The following is a 27,508-nucleotide window of genomic DNA, read 5'->3' as shown; positions in this document are numbered from 1 at the left end:
ATACACAGTCACATAACAGGTTCAGGGTTCTAAATATTGGGTGACATTAAGTAAATTATAGTGCTACCTATTCTTTATCTGCTTGATTTATCAATTCTTGAAGGGGGATTTATAATATCTTTTTATAGTAGTAGCTAATACTTATGAGGTACTTACTGTGTTACAGACACTAATTGTAATGACCTTTTATGAGTTAAGTTATTGTATATTTGTCATTTTTCCTTATAGAGCTGTCAGTTAGGCTTTATATATTTTAAATCCACATTACTTGATGTATATAGTTGGTGATTGGAATCTTTTATCATTGTATATTGACCTTTATATCTAATAATATTTTTACCCTGTTGTCTCTTTTTTTCTGATAGTGTTATTTTTACTGAAAAAGAAAAGCTTTTAATATGATTTAGGATCTCACAGCTTAATGAGTGACTCATGAATTGGACAGTGTCCCATTCAGATGAGAGTTCCATCAAGGGGGAAACTCATATAGGATAAATACAGAAGCAGTGAGGAAATGTTCTGATTGACTAACATTAAGTTTCCATTTTTCATTTGGGGCTTTACAGAACGGGGATCAGGTATACACTGATTAGTATGGTATGCTTGTCCATTCTGATATACTTATCTTTACTGAGCTGAAACTATGGTTCTGCTTATCAGCAACTCTATAGGGTATGTTCTGTTTTCTGGGAAAATCCTTGCGGGTCAATTGATTTTGTCTTCTGGACATGCTCTTCTGGGAAAGGAGTCTTCTCCTGATAATGTCCAATGCAGGGAGCTATTTTATTTTCTTAATATTATATAGTCTTTTTTTCTAATTAATGTTTGCCTGGAACAATTTCTCCATCCTACATTTATATGCTCTGTTCTTTTTTTAAAAAAACTATTGTGTTAGTTAGGCTTTTCAAGAGAAGCAGAACCCAACAGTAGAGATCTGTGAGTAAATATGAGACTTGTAAAGTTTCAAGTAAATATGAGACTTGTAAAGGTGTCTCATGCAACCGTGGGAACGAAAGACTCCAAAATCTGTAGGGCAGGCTGTGAAGATGGCAGCTCCTATGAGGAATAAGTTGCCTCCAAAATCCAAACAGGCCAATTAGGCATTTTGCCTCTTTTATGGTCGTAGGAGGGGCCAGATGCAACAGCTTATTGTTCACCTTAGAAGGAATATCTTGACATGCCCCATACTACTTGACACCTAGAAATTTCACTGAGATGGAAGACTCCTGCATTTTTGTTGGATTTATCTCCCATCCTGTGCCCCAAAACGCATTACCAATAAGTTCAGAGTAATTGCTATTCTTGCTCACTAGGTACAATCAGCATGATATCATCAATATAATGGATGATTGTGATGTCTTGTGGGAGAGAGGAAGGATCAAGGTCCTTGCAAACACAATTCAGACATAGGCCTGGAGAGTTGATATAGTCATGAAGCAGGACAGTGAAGGTATACTGCTTTGCCAGCTGAATTCAGACAGTTTCTGGTGGTCCTTACTGACAGCTATTGAGAAAAAAGCATTTGCCAGATCCATGGTTGCAATCTAGGTACCAGGTGAAGTGTTGATTTACCCAAGCAATGATACCACATCTGGAACAGCAGCTGCAATTCGAGTTACCACCTAGTTAAGTTTATGATAATCCACTGTTATCGTCAAGTCCCATCTATTTTCTGCGCAGGCCAAAGAGGAGAGTTGAATGGAGATGCTGTCAATGGGAATCACCACCCCTGCATCCTTCAAGTCCTTAAAAGTGGCACTAATGTCTGCAGTCCCTCCAGGAATACAGTATTGCTTCTGATTCACTATTTTGCTAGGTAGGGGCAGTTCTAGTGGCTTCCACTTGACCTTTCCTACCATAATAGCCCTACTCCATGAGTCAGAGAACCAACATGGGAATTATACCAGTTGCTAAGTATGTTGATTCCAATTATGCATTCTGAAACTGGGGAAATGACCACAGAATGGGCCCGGGGACCCACTGGACCCACTGTTAGACAGATCTGAGCTAAAGATTACCTCACCTCCATAAGCCCCTACTTTGATTGGTAGCCCAGAGTGACATTTTGTGTCTCCTGAAATTAGTGTCACTTTTGAGCCAGTGTCTAATAATCCCCCAAATACCTGATCATTTCCTTTTCCTCTGTGTACAGTCACCTTTGTAAAAGGCTGTAGGTCTCCTTGGGGAAGGGTGGGAGGAAGGTTAACAATGTAAATTTGGGGCAGTGTAAAAGGGTCCTTCCCCAAGGGTTCCAGTCCTCCCCTCATTCGAGGGGCTCTGGGTCTGTAAACTGTCTCAAGTCTGGTAATTGATTAAGGGGCCATGATTTTCTGTTTTTGTTATTTAAGTTAGTCTTCTGTTACTTGACCTAGAATTCTTCTACTTACACAGCTCAAATAAAAATTTAGTAGACTGTATGTTATTGTACTTCTAGGTACCCAATGATCTACTAGCCAACACAAGTCTCTGTGAGTCAGATTATTTTGACTGCTGCTTTGGGTCTGTTGTCCATTATGGTGGCCACACTCAGCTTGTGTATGGTGATTAACTGTCACCACATAACATGGCTTCTACCAACTCGGGATCCATTCATCCTCATTGTGTTTAAGGATTTGAGCTCAGTGACAGCAGTTCCCATACTAATATAGGACTTACAGAGAAGGGCAACTGTAGAGCTCTTTAGGGATGATGGAGCTAGTTTCACAAATTTATTTCTCAAGGTTGTGGTGAAAGATGTGTCCTCTGTACATTGCTGGGGTGGGTCAGCAGGTCTTCCGTGGTAAATCCACTCTATCATTCCCATGTCTCCAAGCCTCTGGATCCCCTCATCTACATTGTACCACGGCACTTCTGGCACTTTGCCCTCAGGTAATGTTGGTACCTTTTGATCCATCTTTCAGCCAACCATCCAGACAAACTGTTGATGCCCTTTCTTATCCTTTGAGCTACAGCATTGAACACAGAATCTCTGCTTATTGGGCCCATATTAATAAATTCAGCTTGTTGAAACTTTATATTCATATATAAAATATATCCCGCACCATTAATATTCATTCCCCTACATAGTCCCCTGATTTCTGCGTCTGTAGATTGGAAAACTCATACAGTTCCTTTGGACTATAGTGTACCTCCTCATGGGTCACACTTTGTACCTCACCTTTTGGGGCCTGTTGGGACTTTAGTCTTGTTATAAGTCTTGCAGAAAAGAGGGATATTGGGAACGGGTCATGAAAAGAAATAGAAGTGTCTTTCAAGCTATTACCTCAGGGCATTCCTTTGCAGTATCATCTGGTGAAACAGGATTAGTTGCTCCAGGCAGAGGAGTGAGAGCTGTTTCCTCAGGGAAGCTGGTTACAAGGTTAGCTGACAGTGAAGGATTAATCTTATTAGGTGAAGGTTGCATATCAGACTCCTCTGAGGAGACTGGAATATGGGAAGCTGTTTCCTCAAGGCAGCCTGGAGGTCGCAAAGCACAGGGCAGTCCATTACACTGCTCTTTAGCCACATAAAATTCCAGGGATCCCATCTCCCCATAACCATCATTGTCAAGTCATATATCACCATCCCATGTGTCAGGATCCCACACTATTCCAGTCAAAGCCCTTACTTTAACAACAAACACCTCACCTGTAAGGTTGAGATTTTAGTTTACATTGTAAATTTGCTATTCACACTGTGAGTGAGACTGTGTGTGTGAAATTCAGAGATCTCAAGTCTGCAACCATGGGAATTAATATTTTCTTTCAGGGCACACATGGAAACTTTTACATCATTCAGACAGTGTTAAGGTGCAAATTTGAAGCCTTCTGCTCATCCTTTTCCTTCATCACTGTATCTAGTGTATTTAACAACAACCAGCCAACATCATTATACCACTTAATTCCACAAAACTCCTAAACGTGTCAAAAACATTATCACCCAAAGAAAGTCTTGTCTCGTGTATGCGTACATTTAGTAGAATCTATTGCTCATATTTTGAGTATCTCTTTTGCCAGCTCACTCCATGGACTGTCAGTATCATCTTGATTATTGGAAACAGAGTCATTAGTGCTTCTGAGTCTAATCAGTAGAAAATCAGTTACAAAAACCCATTTTTAAGATTCTGTTTTTTAAGAACCACGGCTGGTACCATGCTGTGTCAGGGTTCTCTGGAGAAACAGAACCAAGAGAAGAAATCTGTAAATGTGAAATTTATAAAGGTGTCTCACGCAGGTATGGGAATGGAAGACTCCAAAATCCGTAGGGCCGACTGTGAAGCTGGTGGCTTTGATGAAGGGTCTGGATGAACTCCACAGAGGGGCTTGCTGGCTGAAGAAGCAGTGAAAGAGTTTCTCTTCTCCCTTAGATGCCTTTAATTGATTGGATTATATGGTTGTTGGAGAAACTCCTCAGTTGATGGCAGATGTAATTAGCCACAGATGCAATCAACTGCTTGATGGTTTAATACACCAGCCTTCCATTTTATCAGACAGCCACAAAATATCCTTGCAGCAACAGTCAGGCCAGTTGCTTGCCTGACCAGACAACTGGGCATAATAATTTTACCATGTTGACACCACAAACTAACAACCATCACAATAATCTTTTATAAATATCCTATGGGTGCATTTTATTTTATCATTTTGTCTAAGTGTGTTTGCATTGTGTGGTGGTTAAGAGTAAGAATTTGAGGTCCAGATTGTAGGGGTTTGGTTTGTTGTCTGAAGTTTTGCTGTCTGGTTGCTGGAGTTTTGTACATGGAATGGAAGGCAGTTTGCTTTGCTTTATTTAGAGTTTTTAACCACTTTGCATATTTTACATACCTCGCCCCTGCTTTCCCAAGTACCTGGTGAATTCAAGTTCTGATTCTGTTTGGGGTTTTGTTACTCTTTCAGTCTTACCTGCCACAGGTACTTTATAATGAGCTTCCTTAGTTGGTTTGCACCACTTCATGTACTTTTTAACCCCTAAAATTGTAATGAAGCATCTCTAAAGTGGGCATAATATGAATGTTTACCTTATAGGACCGTTTGAAGTTTAGTGTAAATTAACAGATACAAAAAAGTTTGAACAGTGCCTGGCACATCGGGAGTATTTATAAGGAGTTGTTCTTGTTTTGTCACTGACGGTATTATAGTTTGACTTTTCCTACTCTTGGACTTTTAAAGTGTCCAGTGTCCTGAATGCTATTTGTCACTATAATTATGTCTTAAGATTTAATTTTATAATTTTTAGTTCAATTCTTTATGTCTGTGTTGTTGTTGCTCAGATGATATGGGGAAATAACTTTCAAGCATCTTAATTTAGCATATCTAAAGCATGATTCTATAATGGAATTTTAATATAATTTTCCAGAAGGTGTTTATTGCTCATAATTAAAGTATATGATAATTTAAGATGTAAAAATTTTATATCTAAGGGTGTAGAATACTTTCAGCTAATTAGTAGGTTGAATTTTGAATTTCATTCGGAGAAAGTAACATTGTTATGAAATGAAATTTTTGTTATCTAAATGGCAATCTCTCTGTATTTTAATTAAATATATGTTAAAAAGAACATTCGTTATTATGTAAATGTCTCACATTACAGGGCAAAGAGGATTTTAGCTATATGACATTCTAAATCTTAAGGGACCATACCTTAGGACTGAGGGGAATATATTGGCATCAATATATTGATTTGTGTTTTTTTTCCTTCAATCAAATATGGTGCTCACTCATTTTCTAATGTGGAATTTATTTTCTTTAACAGGAAGGAAAAGCTTCTGCGTTGCTCTCAATGCCAAGTTGCCAAATACTGTAGTGCCAAGTGTCAGGTAAAACTATTCAGCTTTTTAGAAGTGAATCTTCAAATTTGTGTCTTTTAAATTTTGCCTTTTATTCTATTTCTGTTTCTTTAAAGTCTTTTATTTATTTGAACATATTTTTCCTTCAATTTTAAAATCAATATATATACAGGTTAAAAAATATATATCTAAGGAAAGTAAATGTTTTCTCTTCATCTTGTTGCCTTCGATCCCAATCCCATTTTTTCCAGAGATAACTGCCATTAAATGTCTTGGGTATCTTTGCAGCATTTTTTGTGCACACACATTCATGTATCTATAGCCTTTGTTTTAAAAACAGATACAAAAAAAACACAACCCAAGATATGGGTTTATCTGGCACAACTTTTTATATACCTTGTTTTTCTTTTTCAGTTAATAATCTAGAGGAACTTTTAGTATTATTCCATATATTTCACTGTTTGAATGCATCATAATTGTAAATTCCCCTTTAATGAATGTTTAAATTATTTCCAATTTTTGGTATTGCTATCAATGCATCAAACATCCTTTTATACACATTTTGCAAATTAATTATAGGATAACTTCATCCTAGCAGTATCAATTAGTGAAAGATATGTAGCTTTTAGAGACAATGCCAGAAACAGCAGAAATGACAGAGCCTACAGAGACACCAGAAGCTTCAGAGACAACAGAAACGTCACAGCAGAGCTGGCACAGATGCAGACATGTGGAGAACAGAGACACAGATGTTTGGAGATGCTTGGAGCCCAGGAGATGTTGCCATGAAATGTTAAGCAAGCCAGAACCTGGAGAGAGCCAAGGGAAGCCAAGAGATGAAAGCCAGCCCCAGAGAAGCAAAGTGAGGATCCCTCATATGGACAAAGACTGAAAGCAATGAAGCCCAGGAGTGAGGAGCAAGCAGGTGCCAGCCATGTGACTTCCCAGCTTACAGAGGTGTTTCAGACCAAGCAGCCTTCCTTGAATGAAGGTAAACTCTTGTTGGTGCGTCAATTTGGACACTTTCACTTTCTTAGAACTGTAAACTTATAACTTATTAAATTCTCCTCTGTAAAAAACAAATAATGCCAAATTGCCCTCCAAGAGTTTGAGTTAATTTACACCTACAGATAATCCATGAGAATACCTTCTTTAACATCTTTCAGATTCTTTAAAGGATATGTATTTAACATTCAACATGACCTTTCCCTCTAACCTTATAGATTAATCATTTAATAAGAAATGTAATTATGAATTACCTCATATTAAATGTAATTATGAATTACCTCTAATGAATTGCCTCATATTAGAAAATCTAATTGAAGGTTTTATGTCTGTGTCACTAGCCCCCATCTTCTAGCCAATCTTCTTGTTGTTGTGTGTGTATGTGTGTTCATGTATGTTTGTGCATGGCATATACAGAGTTTCTCCTTTCCTTCTTTTAATCTAGGCCATGCTTATCTGAGAGATTTTCTGCTATCTCATTTTCTCCTTTTAAAGTAATTTCTCCATTGTACAAGTAACACGATCTTAAGGAAAAAGAAGCCAAATTGTAAAAAAAAAATTTCCGAGCTCTATGTTCTAGTGCTAATTTTGCCATTAGCTAAATTATCCTGGAAAAACCCTTTAAACTCTCTGGGCCTCTGTACTACTAATAATAGCTAATATTTATTGACCATCTAAATACCATCTAAATTGTTAACCATCTACTACATGCTAGGCACTATAACATTCCATTTAATGTTTATATGAATTCTATGAGGACTAAGTACTTTTATTATAGTTGTTTTACTACAATGAAAATGAGGTGCAGAGAGGAAAGTAACCTGGCACAGTTCATATAGGCTAACAAGCACTGGACTTTGGGAAATGAACCTAGGTAGTCATACTCCAAAATTGTAACTTCTTTTCTAACCTTCAATTTTACCCTTGCTCTCATATTCTGATTAGGTCTACTTTTTCATTATCTATTATATTCTTTTTTTGTTTCCTCTATCTCCAAGGAACAGCAACAACAAATAAATAAAAATAGAAAGTTAGTAATAAAGTTTCCTAAGAAAAATAGGGACTGTTAAAAATAATGAAATTATTTTTGCCTCATTATACCAGGTATATGTAAGATTATTAACAACAAAAGTCACAAAAAAACAAAAACTCATGCTTTTTCTACAGGATCAATTCTGTAAAGGTTTTAGAATGCTTTAACTATTTTATTTTGTGATTCAGGGAACTTCAAGTTAAGAAGACAGCGTGTAGAAGAATCCAAGAGTTATCATATTACCTGTGACACATCTTTCAGATGACCCAAAACTATGATTCACACTTTTAAAGAGGTCTAAAATTATCAACACAAAATAGAGCCCTTCAGTGGTAATACAGTACTTTTTAAAAATATATGAAGTGCAATCTGTTACAGTGCCAGGCTGCTTATTTTGCTCAGCAATTAGTTCAATTAGAAATACACATATTATGAATCAAACTAAATCCAGAAGAGAGGAAATAATATTGGTGAATGTGATTAAAATTGGTCTACTTGCCTGTAATTGACTTTAATGAGGTTTTGTACTGTTCCTGACCTTGTATTTTATTTGTATTGTCACTGAAATGGTTTAAGGCTTTGAAATTGTAATGGAGTATATTTTGCATATGCAAAGAACTTGTCTTTTTGGGGTCCACAGGGTGGAATGTGCTGATTTGAAACTGCTTTGCAACCCAGAAAAGCCATGTTTTTAAATCTTGATTCAATATTCCTATGTGGGGTTTTTCTGATTAAGTTGCTTTCATGGAGATGTGACCCACCCAATTGTATGGGTGGGGCCTTTTGATTAGGTGGTTTCCATGGAGATGTGTCTCCATCCATTCAAGGTGGGTTGCTTACTGGAATTATTTGAGAGGGAAGCATTTTGGAAGAAGCTTCAGAGAGGACAGGGACAGAGACCTTGATAATGCAGAAAGAAAATGCCGCCAGGGAAGCTGTTTGAAACCAGAAGCCCAAAGGACCAGTAGATGCCAGCCAAGAGCCTTCCCAGCTGACAGAGGTGTTCCAAACCTATTGGCCTTTCTTGAATCAAGGTATCTTTCCCTGAATTTGTTATTTTGGACATTTTTATGGCCTTAGAAATGTAAACTTGTAACTTAATAAATTTTCTTTATAAAAGCCAACCCATTTCTGGTATATTGCATTTCTGACAGCATTAATAAACTAAAACAGTGTGGTATACAAGATGCTATTACTTGGCCATAAAAAGGAGCAAACTGATGATACATATAACAATATGAGTGTGCTAGTTTGAAAGGATATATGTCCCCTAGAAAAGCCATGTTTTAATTTAAATCCCATTTTGTAAAGGCAGAATAATCCCTATTCAATACTGTATGTTTGAATCTGTAATTAGATTATCTCCCTGGAGATATAACCCAATCAAGAGTGGTTGTTAAACTGGATTAGGTGATGACATGTCTCCACCCATATGGGTGGGTCTTGATTGGTTTCTGAAGTCCTATAAAAGAGGAAACATTTTGGAGAATGAGAGAGATTCAGAGAGAGCAGAGCACAACGATGTAGCCATGAGAAGCAGAGTCCACCAGCCAGTGACCTTTGGAGATGAAGAAGGAAAATGCCTCCTGGGGAGCTTTGTGAAACAAGAAGCCAGGAGAAGAAGCTAGCAGACGTTGCTGTGTTCGCCATGTGCCCATCCAGATGAGAGAGGAACCCTGACTGTGTTCACCATGTGCCTTTCCAGATGAGAAACTCTTGACTGTGTTTGCCATGTGTCCTTCCACTTGAGAGAGAAACCCTGAATTTCATCGGCCTTCTTGAATCAAGGTATCTTTACCTGGATGCCTTAGATTGGATATTTCTATAGACTTGCTTCTACTGGAACATTTTCTCAGCCTTAGAACTGTTAACTAGCAACTTATTAAATTCCCCTTTTTAAAAGCCACTCCGTTTCTGGTATATTGCATTCCAGCAGCTAGCAAACTAAAACAGTGAGTGATTCTCGAAGACATACTGAGGAAATAAAGCTAGATACAAAAAAGTAATATGATTCTAGAACAGGCAAAGCTGGTTTATAATGATAGGGACCAGATCTCTGGTTGCTTGGTATACAGGTGGAGAGCTTGATGTAAAGGGTCAAAAAGAACTTGGGAAATAAGGACACATTTTGAGTTTTAATTTTTGCATTGATTACATGGATATATATATATATTTGTCAAAATGTGTCAAACTGTCCTCTTAAACTGGTGCATTGTATTGTAATATAAAATATATTCAATATGCTGTTTTTAAAATAATGCTCTATCGTCCCACAGAGAAATTCCTTAGCAAATTCTACAAACATATACAAAACTTCCAAATAGCTTTTTATACTCTTAAATTTGAGTATATAATAAAAGATTATCAGACAATTGAAGAAAGTCTCTTAAAAATAAATAATGCTGACTGCAGAGCCAGTAAGTGCACATTGATTGCATTTCTTTCTCTGTAATATAGTTATCATAACCTTCAAACCATTTAAAGAATGAAAGTGATGTTTGCGGAAACAATTATAGGAGGGTAAGAGTAGAGGCAGGAAGATCAGATAGAAAGCTATACCCATGGTCTGGACCAGAGATATTCCTAGCATCAAATTCAATTAGAGTCTCCTTTTTTTTTTTTTTTTTTTTTTTTAACATGGGCAGGCACTGGGAATCGAACCTGAGTCCTTGGGCATGGCAGGAAAGCACTCTTACCTGCTGAGCCACCATGGCCCGCCCTAGAGTCCCCATTTTTAACTCTGCTCCTTACTCAGAATCACACTGGTGTTAAGGAGATGTTTTGAGACTTTGGTATGCAGAACTTTGGTTAATTCTCTCTTTTTTGCTTTTAGCCACTTTTCAATTCCATTTTGTGTCTGACATGCCTTCCCAGTCCTCTTTGGAGTTCCACTTGGGACATTGGCTCCCTTTTCAGAAACAGCTATGCCAGTGATTGCCCTTAGCTGTAGCCCCCTCTGTTCTGCCTTATCTGCCTGTTTTCTTAGAGCCGCTTTCTGATTATAGAAATGAGATTAAATCCTTCTTCCTTTAATGACCCTTCTAAGTCTCTTCAGAAATTAAAAACTTAAAAATTACTTGTATTGGGGAGATTAAGTTGCATGTGTCTAATCTGCCATGTTGAACTAGAACCCTGAGTTGATATTTCGATTAATCTAGCATGGAATTTTGTTTCAAATCCAGTTAAAAGCCCATAAAGGTGAATGATTTTGCCTTTCCAGCTAAAGAGAGTCATTTAAATCATTTCATTTTGATATAATCTCTCCCTAGATGGGCGTCAGCAAACTATTTCTGTGGGTCATAACGGTTTCTGCCATAACTGCTCAAGTCTTTTGTTGAAGGATGAAACAAGTATAAATGAATAAGTGTGGCTGTGTTCTAATACACCTTCAGAAAACCAGGTGACAGGTTGGATTTGACACATGGGCCGTAGTTTGCTGAGCTAGATGTTTATTGACTTACTTTGGGGTTGTGCTGATTTGAAAGGATTTATGTACCCTAGAAAGCCATGTTTTAATCCTAATCCCATTTTGTAAAGGCAGTCATTTCTTCTAATCCCTATTCAGCACTGCATGTTGGAAACTTTGATTAGATTCTCTCCATGGAGATGTGACTCAATCACGTGTGGGTATTAAACTTGATTAGGTAGAGACGTGTCTCCACCCAATCCAGGTGGGTCTTGATTACTTTACTGAAATCCTTTAAAAGAGGAAGCATTTTTGGAAAAGACTTGAGCTTCTAAGAGAACAGAGAATGATGCCAGCCATGAGAAAGCTTCAGAACGCCGCAGAAACATGAAGCAGAGAGTCCTCTAACAGCGACTTTTGGAGATGAAGAAGGAAAATGCCTCCTAGGGAGCTTCACGAAACAAAGAGACCTGGAGAGAAAGCCAAAAGATGCTGCTGTGTTCCCCATGTGCCCTTCAACTGGGAGAGAAATGCTGAATGTCATCTCTACCTTCTTGAACCAAGGTATCCTCCCTGGGTGCCTTAGGTTGAACATTTCTATAGACTTGTTTTAATTGGGACATTTTCTCAGCCTTAGAACTGTAAACTAGCAACTTATTAAATTCTCCTTTTTAAAAGCCATTCCATTTCTGGTATGTCTCATTCTAGCAGCTAGCAAACTAGAACAGGGGATTAATGTTATTATTGCCTCTTTTTACATGGTTCCTCAATTAACCAGGGGACTATAATTCCTGTTCTCTTAAGAAGTAATAATTTATTATTGTTTCTTTTATTTTGTTAACTTTATGCTCTATAACCATTTATTTGCCTACCTCACTCCTATCTGACTAATTTGATTAAGGCTAGTGGGATGGTGCTTGTGTTCCTACTTTTCATACAGCATTCAGTAAGCTTTTAAAGTGATAAGTCTAATGTCTATCACTGAGTCTCCAACATGCTCTAAGGAAATTTTACGCAAGATTTTCATCAGCATCTGTCAGTTGTTAGACACTGCTTATTCTTAGCCTTCCAGTTTTCTTTTCCCAGGTTCCAGCTTTTCAGATCTGCATGTATCTGACAACCTGTAATTTAATATTGGATTATATTTTAGGCATAAAGGAAGAGGTATTCTTTATTTTATATTAAGCAGTCTGGAAGTGAATGAAAAACCATCGTGTTTCCTATATTTTGTCCAAGTTGGATGGTAACTTAACTATCCTAAGTTTTGCTGATAAGAATCTCTCTAGAAGATTGTCAGTAGAGGAGGTCATGAATATATAGGAAAAGTATTTGCTGTGACAATACTAAACATAAAAGCTGTTCACCTTGTGGTAGCTGTTTGTCACACATGACATTGTTAGTTAAGCTGGTTTAAAATAATTCATTTTCTTGACAGATTTTAAGCCAGCTTCTTCATCCTTAATGATTCAAAATATGAGTAAAATACTATTCCAGACATTCAGGGTAATGGAAGCTTGACCTGGGCAGGTTTCCAATCTAGTTTGACACAATTCACTTGCTTAAAAATGGATATCACAGAGCCATAGAGTTTTATCATTAAAAAGGCTGCCTAAGTGATCAATGAATCCAGTCTTCTTACAGAATAAACTAATCAGGCTCAATGTGCTCTGACGTTACCATATTCCAACCTGTACTAATAGTTCACTGCCCTAAAATGAGTATCCTAACCAAAATACAATATTTAACAGTATTTAAATGGGTTATTGAGTTATGGTGATTTTGTGTCCCAGGAGGAGAGGGAAATATTATAATAGTGCAAAGATTATTTTGAGTAAGAAAGAAGAAATAAATTGAATTTCTCTTTTTCTGTGGTAAGAGCTCATTAATCCTCTACTTTCATAATCAAGCAGTCAAGACCATCTCAAATTGGTCAAGGAATAATTGGTAGAGATTTGCTGTTCTTCCTTTTGTTTGTTTGCATGTCCTTTTTTCTTGATGGACTTAATTTCAGATAGTTGTGATAAAGATATAGTATATTATATTTCCTAAATAATACTGGTTTTAGAAAAATCATGAGATATTTATTGAACATTTGCTACATGCAAGATTCACCTATTGGTAGAATACTCATTTTAGGAAGCCAGATGTAAACAAAGGTAAACTGATAAAACAGATTGCTGAATGAACCTTTATATTACAGAAGATTTCATCAGCATTTCAAAAGGATTCATTGAAGCATTTTTTTAACATTTTAAAATGAATGTACTTAAGCTATGCTTTGAGTTCAACCAGATTTTCAGAAATAAACATGATAAAAAGGTAAGAGGCATATACATCTATTAGTAATTTAGTAAATTAGGTATTTTGCTTTCTCTTTCTTATAAAAATGCTTCTCCCAGAATTGCTGTTACTAGAGATAAGAAAGATAATTATATTTGTTTTTATTTATCTGATTTAATACATACTCTGTAGAAAATGCAAACAGTAGTAGAAAAGCATAAGAAGGAAAAATATTTTCTTTTGGAAAAGCTGGATAATTTATTACCAGTTTTTCAGTATGTTAAATCAACTGTAAGCATTCTTGTACTTATCTATGTACATCATTTAAAATTTCAAGGATAAATTACTTTATGGATATTATTTCTTTACCAAAAATATGAACATTAAATTTTTGATAAATATTTATTACCAAACATCTATTCAAAAAGGTTGAAGCAACTTCCAATTCTGTTAACAATGCTAGAGAGTGTCCTCTCCAAATACCCTATCTATTATATCTCTTCATTATCGTTGCTAATCTAATGGGTCACCTATGTACTGTAATTTTTTTAAACATTTCTTTGTGGACTGGTGGCGTGGTTTGTATTTTTTGTTTATTGAATTTTCTTCTTTGGGTATGAATTTCTGATCCATGTCCTTGATTTTTAAAAAAATTGTAATATCATCCTTTTCTAAGTTGTTTGTAAGATTTTTGTGTATTGAAGACTTTTAACACTGTTTCCACACGTTATAATTTTTTTTCCTGGTTGTCCTTTATCTTTCAACCTTGTTTGTGGTGTTGGGTTTTCTTCTCCATGATGGACAAAAATTATTTGTTTATATAGTTTAATATAAACTTACGTGTTTTAGATTTTATATCTTGATTAGAAACACTTTCTCTACCTAAACATTGTAAAGGATTCCTTCTTACAGGGTTAATGTTCAGTGATAATTATAGAATGATACTTTATTATTTCAAGATATGATATGTAGCATGGCTGCAAGTAGGAATGAAGTTGTGAGGCATGCAACTAGATGAATGAATTTTAAGAGCTGTATGTTGAAGGAAATATCAGGAAAAAAGACAAATATTATCATGCCTCAATCATATGGAGAAACTAGAATATAAAAATACAGTGAACTAAAGTTGAGAGCATGGGATATTAGGTTGTGGCATATTGTAAAGGGTCCTAGATTGTAAGCTCTTACAGCAGTCATATATATTCAGGAGGCGTGACTGTAAATTGTAAATTCTCATATACTGAGCTGCTTGTAGATAACATGGTCTTTCTCAGAAACTTCGTGTATTTTTGTGACACCTGAGTCTCAGAGTTAGAGCTCTGAAGCTATGAAAGTCAGCAGTATCCCATACAGGAACTGTTTAAAAAGTTGAAAAAGTGGTCAGATATCGAGTAGAGTTATAAATGAAGCTGATCTGGATAGGACTAAGATTTGTCAGAAGACTGGTAAAGGATAATATCATCTCTATTTTAAAACTTCAACTTCTGTGTGAGACTAGAGGGAGAGATGTTTATTTGGTGCAAAATTTATGTTTTGGGTAGCACATTTCCTAATTTAACTTGTGTGGTCAGTTTACTTGAACACCATAGTACAGGAAATCTTGAATAGGGCATGAGATTTTGTTTTGTTCAGGTTAATGTAATGCCCAGATAAATCCCAGAGTGATTTGGACAGTGAATAAAAAGGTATTTGCAAAGTCCCCTTGGAGGAATGGGGAGAAAGAAGGAAATATTCAACTTCCCCATTTGGAGAATTTCTGATATTCTTGCAAGCAGAGGGGACAACCAAATCAATAGGCTGAGCCCTCGATCTTGGGGTTTGCCCCTATGAAACTTATTCCTGCAAAGGATAGGCTAAGCCTATGTTAAATCAGGCCTAAGAGTCACCCCCAGAGCACATCTTTTGTTGCTCAGATAGGGCTTCTCTCTCTCTCAGCGAACACGGCAAGCCACTGCCCTCCCCATTCTATGTGGGACATGATTCCTGGGGTGTAAATCTCCCTGGCAACGTGGGACAGAAATCCCAGGATGAGATGGGACCCGGCATCTAGGGATTGAGAAAACCTCGACCAAAAGGAGAAAGAGAAATGAGACCAAATAAAGTGTCAGTGGCTGAGAGATTTCAAAAGAACTGAGAGGTTATCCTGGAGGTTATTCTTATGCATTGTGTAGATATCCCCTTTTTAGTTTATGGTGTATTGGAGTGGCTAGAGGGAAGTACCTGCAACTGTAGAGCTGTGTTCAAGTAGCCTTGTTTCTTGAAGATGATTGTCTAATGATGTAGCTTTTACAATGTGACTGTGTGGTGTGAAAACCTTGTGACTAATGATCCTTGTTTCTAGGGTATGGACAGATGAGTAAAAAAATATGGATAAAAAATAAATAACGGGAAACAAAGGTTAGAATAAATTGAGTAGATGGAAATACTTGTGGTCATTGAGAGGGAGGGGTAAGGGGTATGTTACATTTGAGTTTTTTCTTTTTTATTTCTTTTGCTGGAATGATGCAAATGTTCAAAAAAATGATCATGGTGATGCATACACAACTATGTGATGATATTGTGAGCTATTGAATGTACACCATTTTTCTAGTTTGCTAGCTGCTAGAATGCAATATGCCAGAAACAGAATGGCTTTTGAAAAGGGGAATTTAATAAGTTGCCAGTTTACAGTTCTAAGGCTGACAAAATGTCCCAATTAAAGCAAGTCTACAGAAATGTCCAATCTAAGGCATCCAGGAAAGATACCTTGATTCAAGAAGGCCAAAGAAATTCAGGGTTTCTCTCTCAAGTGAAAAGGCACGTGAAGAACATGTCAGGGTTTCTCTCTCTGCCAGAAGGGCACATGGCAAACATGGTGTCATCTGCTAGCTTCCTGTCCAGGTCCCTGGGAAGCATTTTCCTTCTGCATCTCCAAAAGTTGCTGGCTGGCAGACTCTCTCCTTCATGGTTCTGCGATGTTCTCTGTTGTGGCTTTCTTGTGGCTCTGTCGTTCTATGGTATTCTGTCATCTTTCCCTGCTCTCTCTGAGTCTCTCTTTTACAGGATTTCAGTAAAGTAATCAAGACCCACCCAGAATGGGTGGAGACGTGTCTCTACCTAATCCTGTTTAACAACCACTCTTTTTTTTTTTTTTTTTACATGGGCAGGCACTGGGAATCGAACCCAGGTCCCCTGGCATGGCAGGCGAGAACTCTGCCTGCTGAGCCACCATGGCCTGCCCAACAACCACTCTTGATTGAGTCATATCTCTAGGGACATGATCTAATTAAAGTTTCAAACGTACAGTACTGAGTAGGGATTAGAAAAAACAGCTGCCTTTACAAAATGGGATTAGGATTAAAATATGGCTTTTCTAGGGTACATGTATCCTTTCAAACTGGCACAACCATGTATGGAATGTTTGTAAGTCAAGAATGTTTGTGTGTTTGTATGTTGTTTTATCATTAAAATATTTTTTAAACAAAGATGTAATATATAGAATAACTTTCTTTGTAATTTAGTGTAGCTTAGTGGTGATTCAACCTTAGCTAACATGGAATTCTCTGCAACAATTGAGGACAATTTCAGGACCCGATCCTATCTTATTGGTACTTTCAGAATCTCTGAGATGGGGTCAAGTCTGTGTATTTAAAAATATGTATTTAAGCATTGTATGTGTGTGGTGTATGTAACTGTTTAGAACTGTTCTGTATCTGGGGGTTACAGTTTTCTCAGACCCAATGCCACATTTTTTTTAATGATAGATAATTTTATTGCCTTCTCTGCTATCTTGAAATGAAATTCATAGGTAATGTAATCTACTCGCATGTTTATAAAATATCAACATAATGTCATAACTGGAATATAAACAAGAAAGAAAATTAAAACAGTTTATACCAAAATAACATATATTTTAGATGTAATTGCTCAGGCATGACTAGACTAGAAGATATAATTAAGTTGTCCTATGTTTGCACCTATACGTAGAATCTTTGTGAGAAGCTAAGCTATAAATGCAGATGAGATGATGATCTTGTAATGACAACTCAAAAATTACAGGTGATATTACATTTTGGTATGGCTTTATGAACCATTAAATAATTTTAAAGTTCTTATAATAAAATGCAGTCTTACCACAGTTTATTTAGAAAAGTCAATGCTGTTAAAATTGTGCAACACTACCCCATCAGTCCCTGCCCCCCATTTTGGTTTTTATATGTAGAAAGAGGTTTAGCTCTAGGCCCAGATACTCATAAACAACTTTTTCATTGTCATATAATGTCTAATAGGACATTTGAAGGTTGTGTGGGATACGGAGTGATTCTGCATTGTATGAAACTCCCTCACACAGGATGTCTGGCATCCTGCCTGTGAAATGCCAGTGGTACTCCCCAAGCATTGTGACAAACAAATATATTCCCACAAATTTCCCAAACAAATGTCAAAATTGATATTACCCCCATCAAGAACCACTGGTTTAGACAGTTAATTTATGTTCTAAGTCATTTATACATATTGTCAAATGTATAGAAATATGTAGATTCTCTAATAATTTGTTTGTACTGACACATAGAATTGTGTCTTAGATATTTACATTTTCTGCTAATTATGATCTAAAATTCTTTTCTCCCATGGTCCTTGTTTTTTAATACCATAGTTTATTTTCTTTGTTTCTTGTGCCAGTTTGCACATTGTGCATCATTGCTAATTTTCAACTTTGAGAATAGAAGACATTTCATGCATTCAGTATTGTAAATAAAAATTTAATTGCATACTGTATTTATAGTAATGTAAGAAAATATGTACAAGTAAATCACAAAGGTTGTGTTTTGAGAAACTGGAAGGTCATGTAAGACAAATGTGCCATCAAAGTCTCGACAAAATTTAAAGTTTGTACAGTGAAGATAATGTAATAGTTTTGTATGATTGTGAAACAGTAGTATAGTATTACTTCAAAGCCAAATGCAGGTGCTTAAAATTTTTCTTTTTAAGTCTTTTCTGTGGTGTGGTTATATTTGTAAGCTTTATGGTAAGATGTGATGGATGAAGTTGAACAGTAAATCGCAGTTTCAAGTGTTGTGCTCTGCTTTCTATATTTATATCTATAGCTCTGATTTGGCTTTTAGACGAAAAGACTGAATACTTTTTGACTGAGGCAAATCGAAATATAAGTGACTTGTCTGATGTTTTCATGCAGTGGTCTGGGGAATAACCTTAAGAAACATTTGCAAGAGTTAAGGTCCAAGATGGCGACTTAGTGAAGTGTGGAATTCAGTTTGTCCTCCAGAGCAGCTTGTAAATAGCCAGGAACAGTACAGAACAACTTCTAGGACCACATCAGTGAGCAGACACACAGTGTACACCAGTCTGGACAAGCTGGACCAGCTGTGATCCCACCCAGAACCAAGAGTCCCCCAGGCCGTGGAGGCTGGTACCCCTCTCCCACAGGCTGGTTCACAGAGGGGAAAGGAAAGAGACTTTACTAACAGCAGGGGCTGAGTGCAACCAAGCTCCGATTGTAGAATTAACAAATTCTGACTACTAAAAATAGACCCCCAGCGCAGTTAAACTTTGAGTAAAAGCTGAGATTCCTGCTTTTTGTCCCAGCACAGAGCGGGCAGGGCTGACAGAAAAAGAAAACAAACAAACAAAACAGAGATTGCTTCTGATCGGACAGCACAAAATACTTGAAAAGATCTGGGCCCTGAAGGAAAGTAGGAGGCACATAAGACCTGGAGATACATAAAGCAATGTACCAACTTATGCTCTTGATTAGTAAACTCAAAGTACAGGGGTCCTGCTCTTAAAAGGATTTTCTTTTCTTTTTGTGGCTATGTTTTCTATGGCTTGACTGCTCTTTGGATACAACTGCAAGGCTTCTCAGGCTCCAGCTGCCCAAGGCAAGGACAGAATTAAGCTTGTCTGAGAGGCAAAGAGGCTGGTCAGGTGACAGAAATTAATTCCCTGGAGGCTTTGCCTTCCCCCAGGAGAGGGGTGGGGTCTAACTCAGGTGGAATCCCTTCCTCAAGGAATTCAGAACCCAGGGTCTGGAAAAATGAAGTGATTAAAGCCAGACTACAACCTCTCCTCTGTCTCAACCATGCCCCCAGCAGGGAGAGTCTGCAGAAGTTAAAGGCACCGCCTAACTTTATCCTGGTGGGACCCTCACGCAGACAAGTGCCACATATTGGGCAGGATAGGAAAAACACAGAGACTAGAGGTTTCACAGGAAAGTCTTTCAACCTGCTGAGTCTCACCCTCAGGGAAAACTGATGCAGGTGACTCTTTCCTCTTGAGAGGAGTCCAGTCTGGTCTGGGAGAATCTGACTGGGATCTATAATACCTAAATGAACCCTTCTAAGGAAAAAAAAGAAAAAAAGGCACCAAATAAGCAGGGCAAGAAACAAGAAAACAAGAACTGAAATTTTCTGATCTGTTAAACAAAACCTAAGCTAGAAGTCTAGAATAAGCTGAACTAAGTGTTAAAGAACAGATAGACAGCAAAGTCATCCAGCAAGAAAATCCTAGGTAAAAAAGTGAAAACAATCTCCAGAATAAATTAATTAAGAAAATTCAATGTCTAGAGGCCAACAAAAAGTAGCAAATCATACTAGGATAATTGAATCTATAGCCCAGTCAAAGGAACAAACCAACAATTCAAATGATATATAGGAGTTGAAACAATTAATTCAGGATGTTCGAAAAGACATGGATAATCTCATCAAAAACTCAAATTAGTGAGTTAAGGGAGGATATAAAGAAGGCATGGGATGAGGAAAAAGAAGAAATCGAAAGTCTGAAAAAAAGAAATCACAGAACTTAGGAGAATGAAAGGCACAGTGGGAGAGGTGAAAAAACAGTGGAAACCTACAATGTTAGATTTCAAGAGGCAGAAGATAGGATTAGTGAACTGGAGGACGGGACATCAGAAATCTGACAAGCAAAAGAAAATACAGGGGAAAGAAGGGAAAAATATGATCAGGGACTCAGGAAAATGAATGACATGAAGCACACAAATATACATGTTGGGCTTCCCTTGTATGTGATGGATTGCTTTTCTCTTGCTGCTTTCAAAGTTCTCTCTTTCTCTTTGAGCTCTGACATTCTGATTCTGTCTTTGGAGTATGTCTATTTGAACCTATTTGGAGCACTAGAGACAGATAGGAAAAGACAGGAGAGAGGTGTGGAGAAGAGTGTAGAAATGAGGACTATCATTCAAGGTAAAAAGAAGAAAGATTAGATATGACATATAAAATCCAAAAGGCAAAATGGTAGAAGAAAGTACTGCCCTTACAGTAATAACACTAAATGTTTATGGATTAAACTCCCCAATCAAAAGACATAGACTACCAGAATGGATTAAAAAACAGGACCCATTTATATGCTGTCTACAGGAAACACATTTTAGACCCAAGAATAAACATAGATTGAAAGTGAAAGGTTAGGAAAAGATATTTCATGCAAACGAAAATCAGAAAAGAGCAGGAGTATCTATACGAATATCCAACAAATTAGAATTCAAACGTAAAACAACTCAAAGAGACAAAGAAGGACAATATGTATTAATAAAAGGAACAATTCAACAAGAAGACATAACAATCATAAATATTTATGCACCGACCCAGAGTGCTCCAGAATACATGAGGCAAACACTGAAAACACTGAAAGAAGAAATAGACACATCTACTATAATAGTTGGAGACTTCAATTCTCCACTCTCATCAATGGACAGAATGTCTAGACAGAATATCAATAAAGAAATAGAGAATTTGAATAATACAATAAATGAACTGGACTTAACAGACATTTCTAGAGCATTACATCCCACAGCAGGAGGATACACCTTTTTCTCAAGTGCTCATGAATCATCCTCAAGGATAGACCATATGCTGTGTCACAAAGCAAGTCTCAATAAATTTAAAAAGAGTGAAATCACATGAAAACACTTTCTTAGATCATAAAGGAATTAAGTTAGAAATCAGTAATAGGCAGAGGGTCAGAAAATTCACAAATATATGGAGGCTCAACAACACACTCTTAAATAACTAAAGGTCAAGGAGGAAATTACAGGAGAAATCAGTAAATATCTCAAGGCAAATAAAAATGAAAACACAACATATCAAAATTCATGGGATGCAGCAAAGGCAGTCTAAGAGGGAAATTTATTGCCCTAAATGCCTATATTAAAAAAGAAGAAAGAGCAAGAATCAAGGAATTAACTGTTCACTTGGAAGAACTAGAGAAAGAACAGGAAACTAACTGCAAAGCAAGCAAAAGGAAAGAAATAACAAAGATTAGAGCAGAAATAAATGAAATAGAGAACATGAAAACAATCGAGAAAATCAGCAAAACCAGAAGTTGCTTGTATATGAAAATCAATAAGATTGATGGACCCTTAGCAAAGTTGATAAAAAGAAGAAGAGATAGAATGCAAATAAATAAAATCAGAAATGGAAGAGGAGACATAACCACTGACCCTGCAGAAATAAAGGAAGTAATGACAGGATACCATGAACAACGTTATGCTAATAAACTACACAATGTAGATGAAATAGACAACTTCCTAGAAAGGCATGAACAACCAACATTGATTCGAGAAGCAATAGATGACCTCAACAAACCAATCACAAGTAAAGAAATTGAATTAGTCATTAAGAAGCTCTGAAAACAGAAAAGTCCAGGACCAGATGGCTTCACATGTGAATTCTACCAAACATTCAAGATAGAATCCTGCTCAAACTCTTCAAAAAAAATTGAGGAGGGAAGGCTACCTAACTCATTCTATGAAGCCAAGATCACCCTCATACCATAGCCAGACAAAGATACTACAAGAAAAGAAAACTACAGACCAATCTCTCTAATGAATATAGATGCAAAAATTCTCAACAAAATTCTTGCAAATCTAATCCAGCAGCACATTAAAAGACCTATATATTATGACCGAGTAGGATTCATCCCAGGTATGCAAAGATGGTTCAACATAAGAAAATCAATTAATGTAATACATCATATCAACAAATCAAAACAGAAAAACCACATGATCATCTCAATTGCTGCAGGAAAGGCATTTGACAAAATTCAACATCCTTGCTGGTTGAAAACACTTCAAAGCCGAGAAATAGAAGGGAACTTCCTCAACCTTATAAAGGGAATATATGAAAAACCCACAGTTAACATCCTCCTCAATGGGGAAAAAGTGAAGATTTTCCCCCTAAAATCAGAAAGAAGACAAGGATGTTCACTGTCACCACTGTTATTCAGCATTGTGTTAGAAGTTCTAGCCAGAGCAATTAGGCAAGAAAAAAGAAATGAAAGGCATCAAAATTGGAAAGGAAGAAGTAAAACTCTCACTTTTGCAGATGATATGATACTATATGTTAAAAACCCCGCAAAATCCACAGCAAAACTACTAGAGCTAATAAATGAGTACAGCAAAGTGGCAGGTTACACTAAAAAATCTATAGTGTTTGTATACACTAGTAATGAGCAGTCTGAGGGGGAAATCAAGAAAAAAATTCCATTTACAATTGCAACCAAAAGAATCAAATATTTACGAATACATTTAACGAAGGACACAAAAGACATATACAAAGAAAACTACAAGAAATTTCTAAATAAATGAAAGGGCATGCTGTGTTCATGGATGGAAGACTAAATATAGTTAAGTTACTTTTCAGAAATAGAAAAACCTGTAATCAGATTTATCTAGAAGAACAGGGCACTCCGAATAGCTAAAAATATCCTGAGAAAGGAAAATGAAGTTGGAGGTCTCACACTACGTGATTTTAAGGCATATTACGAAGCCACAGTGGTCAAAACAGCATGGTACTGGCATAAAGATAGATATACTGACCGATGGAATTGAATAGAGTGTTCAGATATAGACAGTCTCATCTATAGACAACTGATGTTTGATAAGGCAGTCAAGCCAACTCACATGGGACAGTAAAGTCTCTTCAATAAATGGTGCCTGGAGAACTGGATATCCACATGCAGAAGAATGAAAGAGGGGGATAAATAGGTAGAACACGTGATAATTTTAGGACAGTGAAACTACTTTGTATGATACTGTGAAGATGGATACATGTCATTATGCATTTGTCAAAACCCGTAGAACTGAACAACACCAAGAATGAATCTAAATGTAAGCTGTGGACTATAGTTAATAATAACGCACCAACATTGTTCATCCATTGTTACAAATGTGTCACATTAATGCAAGATGTTAATAATACATCAAAGGTGGGGTGTTGAGAAGTGGAGTGGATATATGGAACTAATTCTATGTTATATTTGGTCAATTGTTCTGTAAATTTGAAACTGTACTAGAAAATTGTTTATTATTAAAGAAATTATTTCGTACCTGTATATTGGATGTCTACACACTTTAAAAAATATGTCCATGATAATAAAAAAGAAAAACTGCCACATTGGATGTAAATGAATGGAGTGAAGCAACCATGAATAGAGTTGATGGAGGAAGTGATGTACCATGAGTAAACATTGTTCCCAACATTTGGCTTAATAGATAACAACAGCAGATATTCTAGGCTGTCACCCAAAAAACTTGAGGTGGGTAGTCTTTCTGAGAAAAATGCTGTCTTGAACTTGAAAAGGAGTCACAGTTTTGAAGTAGTTGTAGCTCTTTTGAAATTTTTGTTTGTACTTTATGTGGAAAGGAGAGAGATATGTCTGAGGTTTTTCATGTTCAAAAGTTGGGAAGGAAGGGTGGGCAATGGTGGTGCAGTGGCAGAGTTCTCGCCTGCCATGCTAGAGACCTGGGTTCAATTCCTAGTGCCTGCCCATGCAAAAAAAAAAAAAAAAATGTTGGGAAGGAAAATTTACAATTTCCGAAATAAGAAAGAGTACAGACATCAGGTATTTCAGCGATGGAATTTCCAACTGTCAGTTGGAATAGAGCATGTTAGGTATTTGATCTCATTGTCTCCCATTCACCAGAGGTAAATATTAGATGTGATGGATTTTGTTTTCATATGGAAGTGACTCCATTTAAGGGTACATGGCATTTCTCATTCAAGAGACAGGGATAGAATGCCTTTTCTTTTAGTTCACTCATCGTTAGTGCTGCAAATTGGAGACTTACTGGTCTCTTTAATCACACTAGCACAAGACTAGGATCATGGTTTAGGAGACCATATAATTTATCATCCAAGCCAGATACTTTGGGGAATGAGAAGGTTGCTATTAATAATTAAGCCAGGAGAACAAGACTAAACTGGAATAGACCTAGGCAAACCAGACATTTTGTCATTTTATCGAATGGTCCCTATATACATTGCCTTCAAGAACAAAAAGGTTTATAGTTTTGGGACTGTATCAGCCCTCCTGATATTTCTGTACTTGTTACAGAATAGAAATTGAGAAAGCTGTCTCCCCTATTTTGATTTTCTTGAACCATGCATTTCATTTTCTCATTTGGACTGAGATTTTCTTTTTGCATTCAATATCACTGTCTATTATTGAATCCTATTTAATCAGTTAAAGGGCTGTCTTTTAAATGATTAAGTAAGCAATAATTTTTCTTTCTTTTTTTTGACTCCACCAGCCAGATAATAATCAGGGGTGAATTAAAGGACAGTGGTGAAGTTGACACTATTAATGTCCATGTGTTGTAATTGCATACTTGGTAAAAACTGAATCCTGGATCATTAATGGTATCAGAATATTGCCTTCATTTTCTGTTTTACAGTTATATTTCGGCTGTCGAAATTAAATTACTATGATGACTCTTGATGTTTAAAACCAGTGTAAATGAAAGTTAAATTGTATGTATTGTATGCCTTTTCTGCTCTTTTCTTAACAGAGAAAAGCTTGGCAGGACCACAAACGGGAATGCAAATGCCTAAAAAGCTGTAAACCCAGATATCCTCCAGACTCTGTACGACTTCTTGGCAGAGTTGTTATCAAACTTGTGAGTATAAAACTCATGAAATATGCTTGAGGTTTAATTTAACGGAAACACTTTCAGTTGCATTCATTATTCATGTTTGGGGCTGAAATTAAATCCATATTAAGGTAGAAGGTGAGTTATTCTAGGGATTATTTTAAGACAAAAACTTGCTGTTTCCCTGTGTATTACAGCATCAATGGCAGTGATGAAGTTCACGGCCCCTCTTTGAAGGCTCTTTTATCTCTTACTGGAAATGGAGATTTAAGGGACTATAGTTCAGATATTAGATATGAATAATATGCATTACATTGCCTTTATGACTTTTCTACTGTGAATTAATGCATAGGGTAAATATATAATTCTTTGGTTGCTTCTTCAGGTGAGATTTTAATGGGAAGATAATTAATCTTAAGTGTAATAGTGCTTATATATATTTAGAGCCAGGATTCATTGAAATGATTTCTTCAGCTCTTTCCCTATACTGCCAAAACAGCTGTTGGATTCTGTGTAATCTTCTTTTATAATAGACTTTGTTTTGCCAGGCTTTAGCATCCATATCTCTTTCACAGATTATTGTAGGCTTCAGTTCTGTTTTGTTCTGTTGTTTATTGATATTTTTTGCAACTTATATTTTTTATAAGTAAGGGAGCTTTAAGAATGTAAATACATGAAAACTTCTTGTAAAAAAGTTTTGCATTTGGAAACTAAACTGGTGGGTTAAGTTGCAACCTAGATTTTATTTTTGAATTATTATAGATGAAGTAACACAACCTTATGAAAGTGTTAAAGAGAAAGAATATATAGAATATTGTCCTTTTAGTAGAATTTTATTTAAATATCTAAAGGTATTCAAATTGATGTTCATTTATATATTAGAACGTTTGAAATTGTTTTTGGTGTTTTCATCTTTGCCCTCACAGATGGAAGAAACCTCCTCTGAATCTGAGAAACTTTACTCATTTTATGATCTGGAGTCAAGTAAGTGATTGTCTATTAGCATACCAAAAAAATAAGGACATACCATTATTGCTGAGTTTTGAATTCCTTTATTCTATAACTGTCTTTCTGTCTCTTTATTCTATAGGGCAAACTTACAGAACTCTTAATATTTTTATATGCTACCAATATGTTAAATTATTTGAATAACTCCTGTAGAGCTTTGGCCATATAGGGGTTTCTAGAGTGTCATGAAGGTAGTCAGGTCAGGGGCAGAGAAATGTAACCCTTAGCCAGGTTGACAAAATAATTTTTCTTCTGTATCTCCCTTCCTCTTTCCCTTCATCCTTTTCTTAGTTTTCTTTCCTGTGTCAAAGAAGAGTGAAGTAGTGAACAGGGGAGTTCCAGGGAGTTTTTAGGTTCACTGGTCCTTTGGATATTGAAGAAAGCAGAATGTACAGATGACTTTGGTGGCAGCATTGAGATGTCCCCTTGAACTGCCATAGTGGGTGGTCTGCCTTCTTGGGGTGATTAAAAGCCTTTCCAACATGTATGCTAAACAAATGTGGGGTTTATTCTGCTTTCATATTGGCACAGAGTTTCGTCTTTGAGGTTATTAAATAACTTCAACCCAAGCTAGCCAGAGCTCTGCATAGAGTAAATTTGCCACATAGTTTAGTATTCCTGGATGGGGGCCAAATAAGAAGATGATCTTATACAGGTTTATGGTTTTGAGATCATACATGCCAATGATAATAAATTATTATTTAAGAAATCATTGGGTCAATTGTTCTGTTGAACAAGTAATTTAAAGAAATTATGTAGACCTGACATCAGCAACAGAGCTATGCTCTCGTTGAATTTGATGTATCTTTTCAGGTTTTAATATAAAAGTAATTAGTCATATTTTCTTGTTATATTGCTGCTAGGAAATTAACATTTCTTACAGTAGAATTTTACTGTTAACATTAGTCCTGCTCAGTAACAGTGCCTTTTTTTCTGCCTTAAGTGAAATACTCTCAAACAACTTATTAATTGAATTATGTCACTCTTGTCTTAACACCTGTTTGTGAAATAATTTAAAGTGAATTATTTAAAGTGGCTTTGGAACTTTCTGCTTCTGTTTGGATTGTTTATTCAGCCTGAAAATAACTTTGAGATTTCTGTAATTGATCCATATTTCTACTTGATATA

The 27,508-nt window shown here is 36.4% G+C and overlaps 1 protein-coding gene across 2 annotated transcripts in view; it reads left to right on the top strand.

Annotated features, from left to right (window-relative positions):
- The window catches only part of SMYD3 (SET and MYND domain containing 3), an 876,127-nt gene that overhangs the window by 193,654 nt on the left and 654,965 nt on the right, over positions 1–27,508 (top strand). For both annotated transcript variants that reach the window (XM_077168525.1, XM_077168526.1), the window contains exons 2-4: positions 5,731–5,794; positions 25,292–25,399; positions 26,299–26,356. In XM_077168525.1, the coding sequence (XP_077024640.1) occupies positions 5,731–5,794; positions 25,292–25,399; positions 26,299–26,356 (230 nt within the window). The remainder of the gene's footprint in view (positions 1–5,730; positions 5,795–25,291; positions 25,400–26,298; positions 26,357–27,508) is intronic.

This window comes from Tamandua tetradactyla, chromosome 7 (assembly GCF_023851605.1).
Source record: "Tamandua tetradactyla isolate mTamTet1 chromosome 7, mTamTet1.pri, whole genome shotgun sequence".
Lineage (NCBI taxonomy): Eukaryota > Metazoa > Chordata > Mammalia > Pilosa > Myrmecophagidae > Tamandua > Tamandua tetradactyla.
Note: the sequence above shows the minus strand (reverse complement) of the source record. Positions and strands in the feature narration are given on the sequence as shown.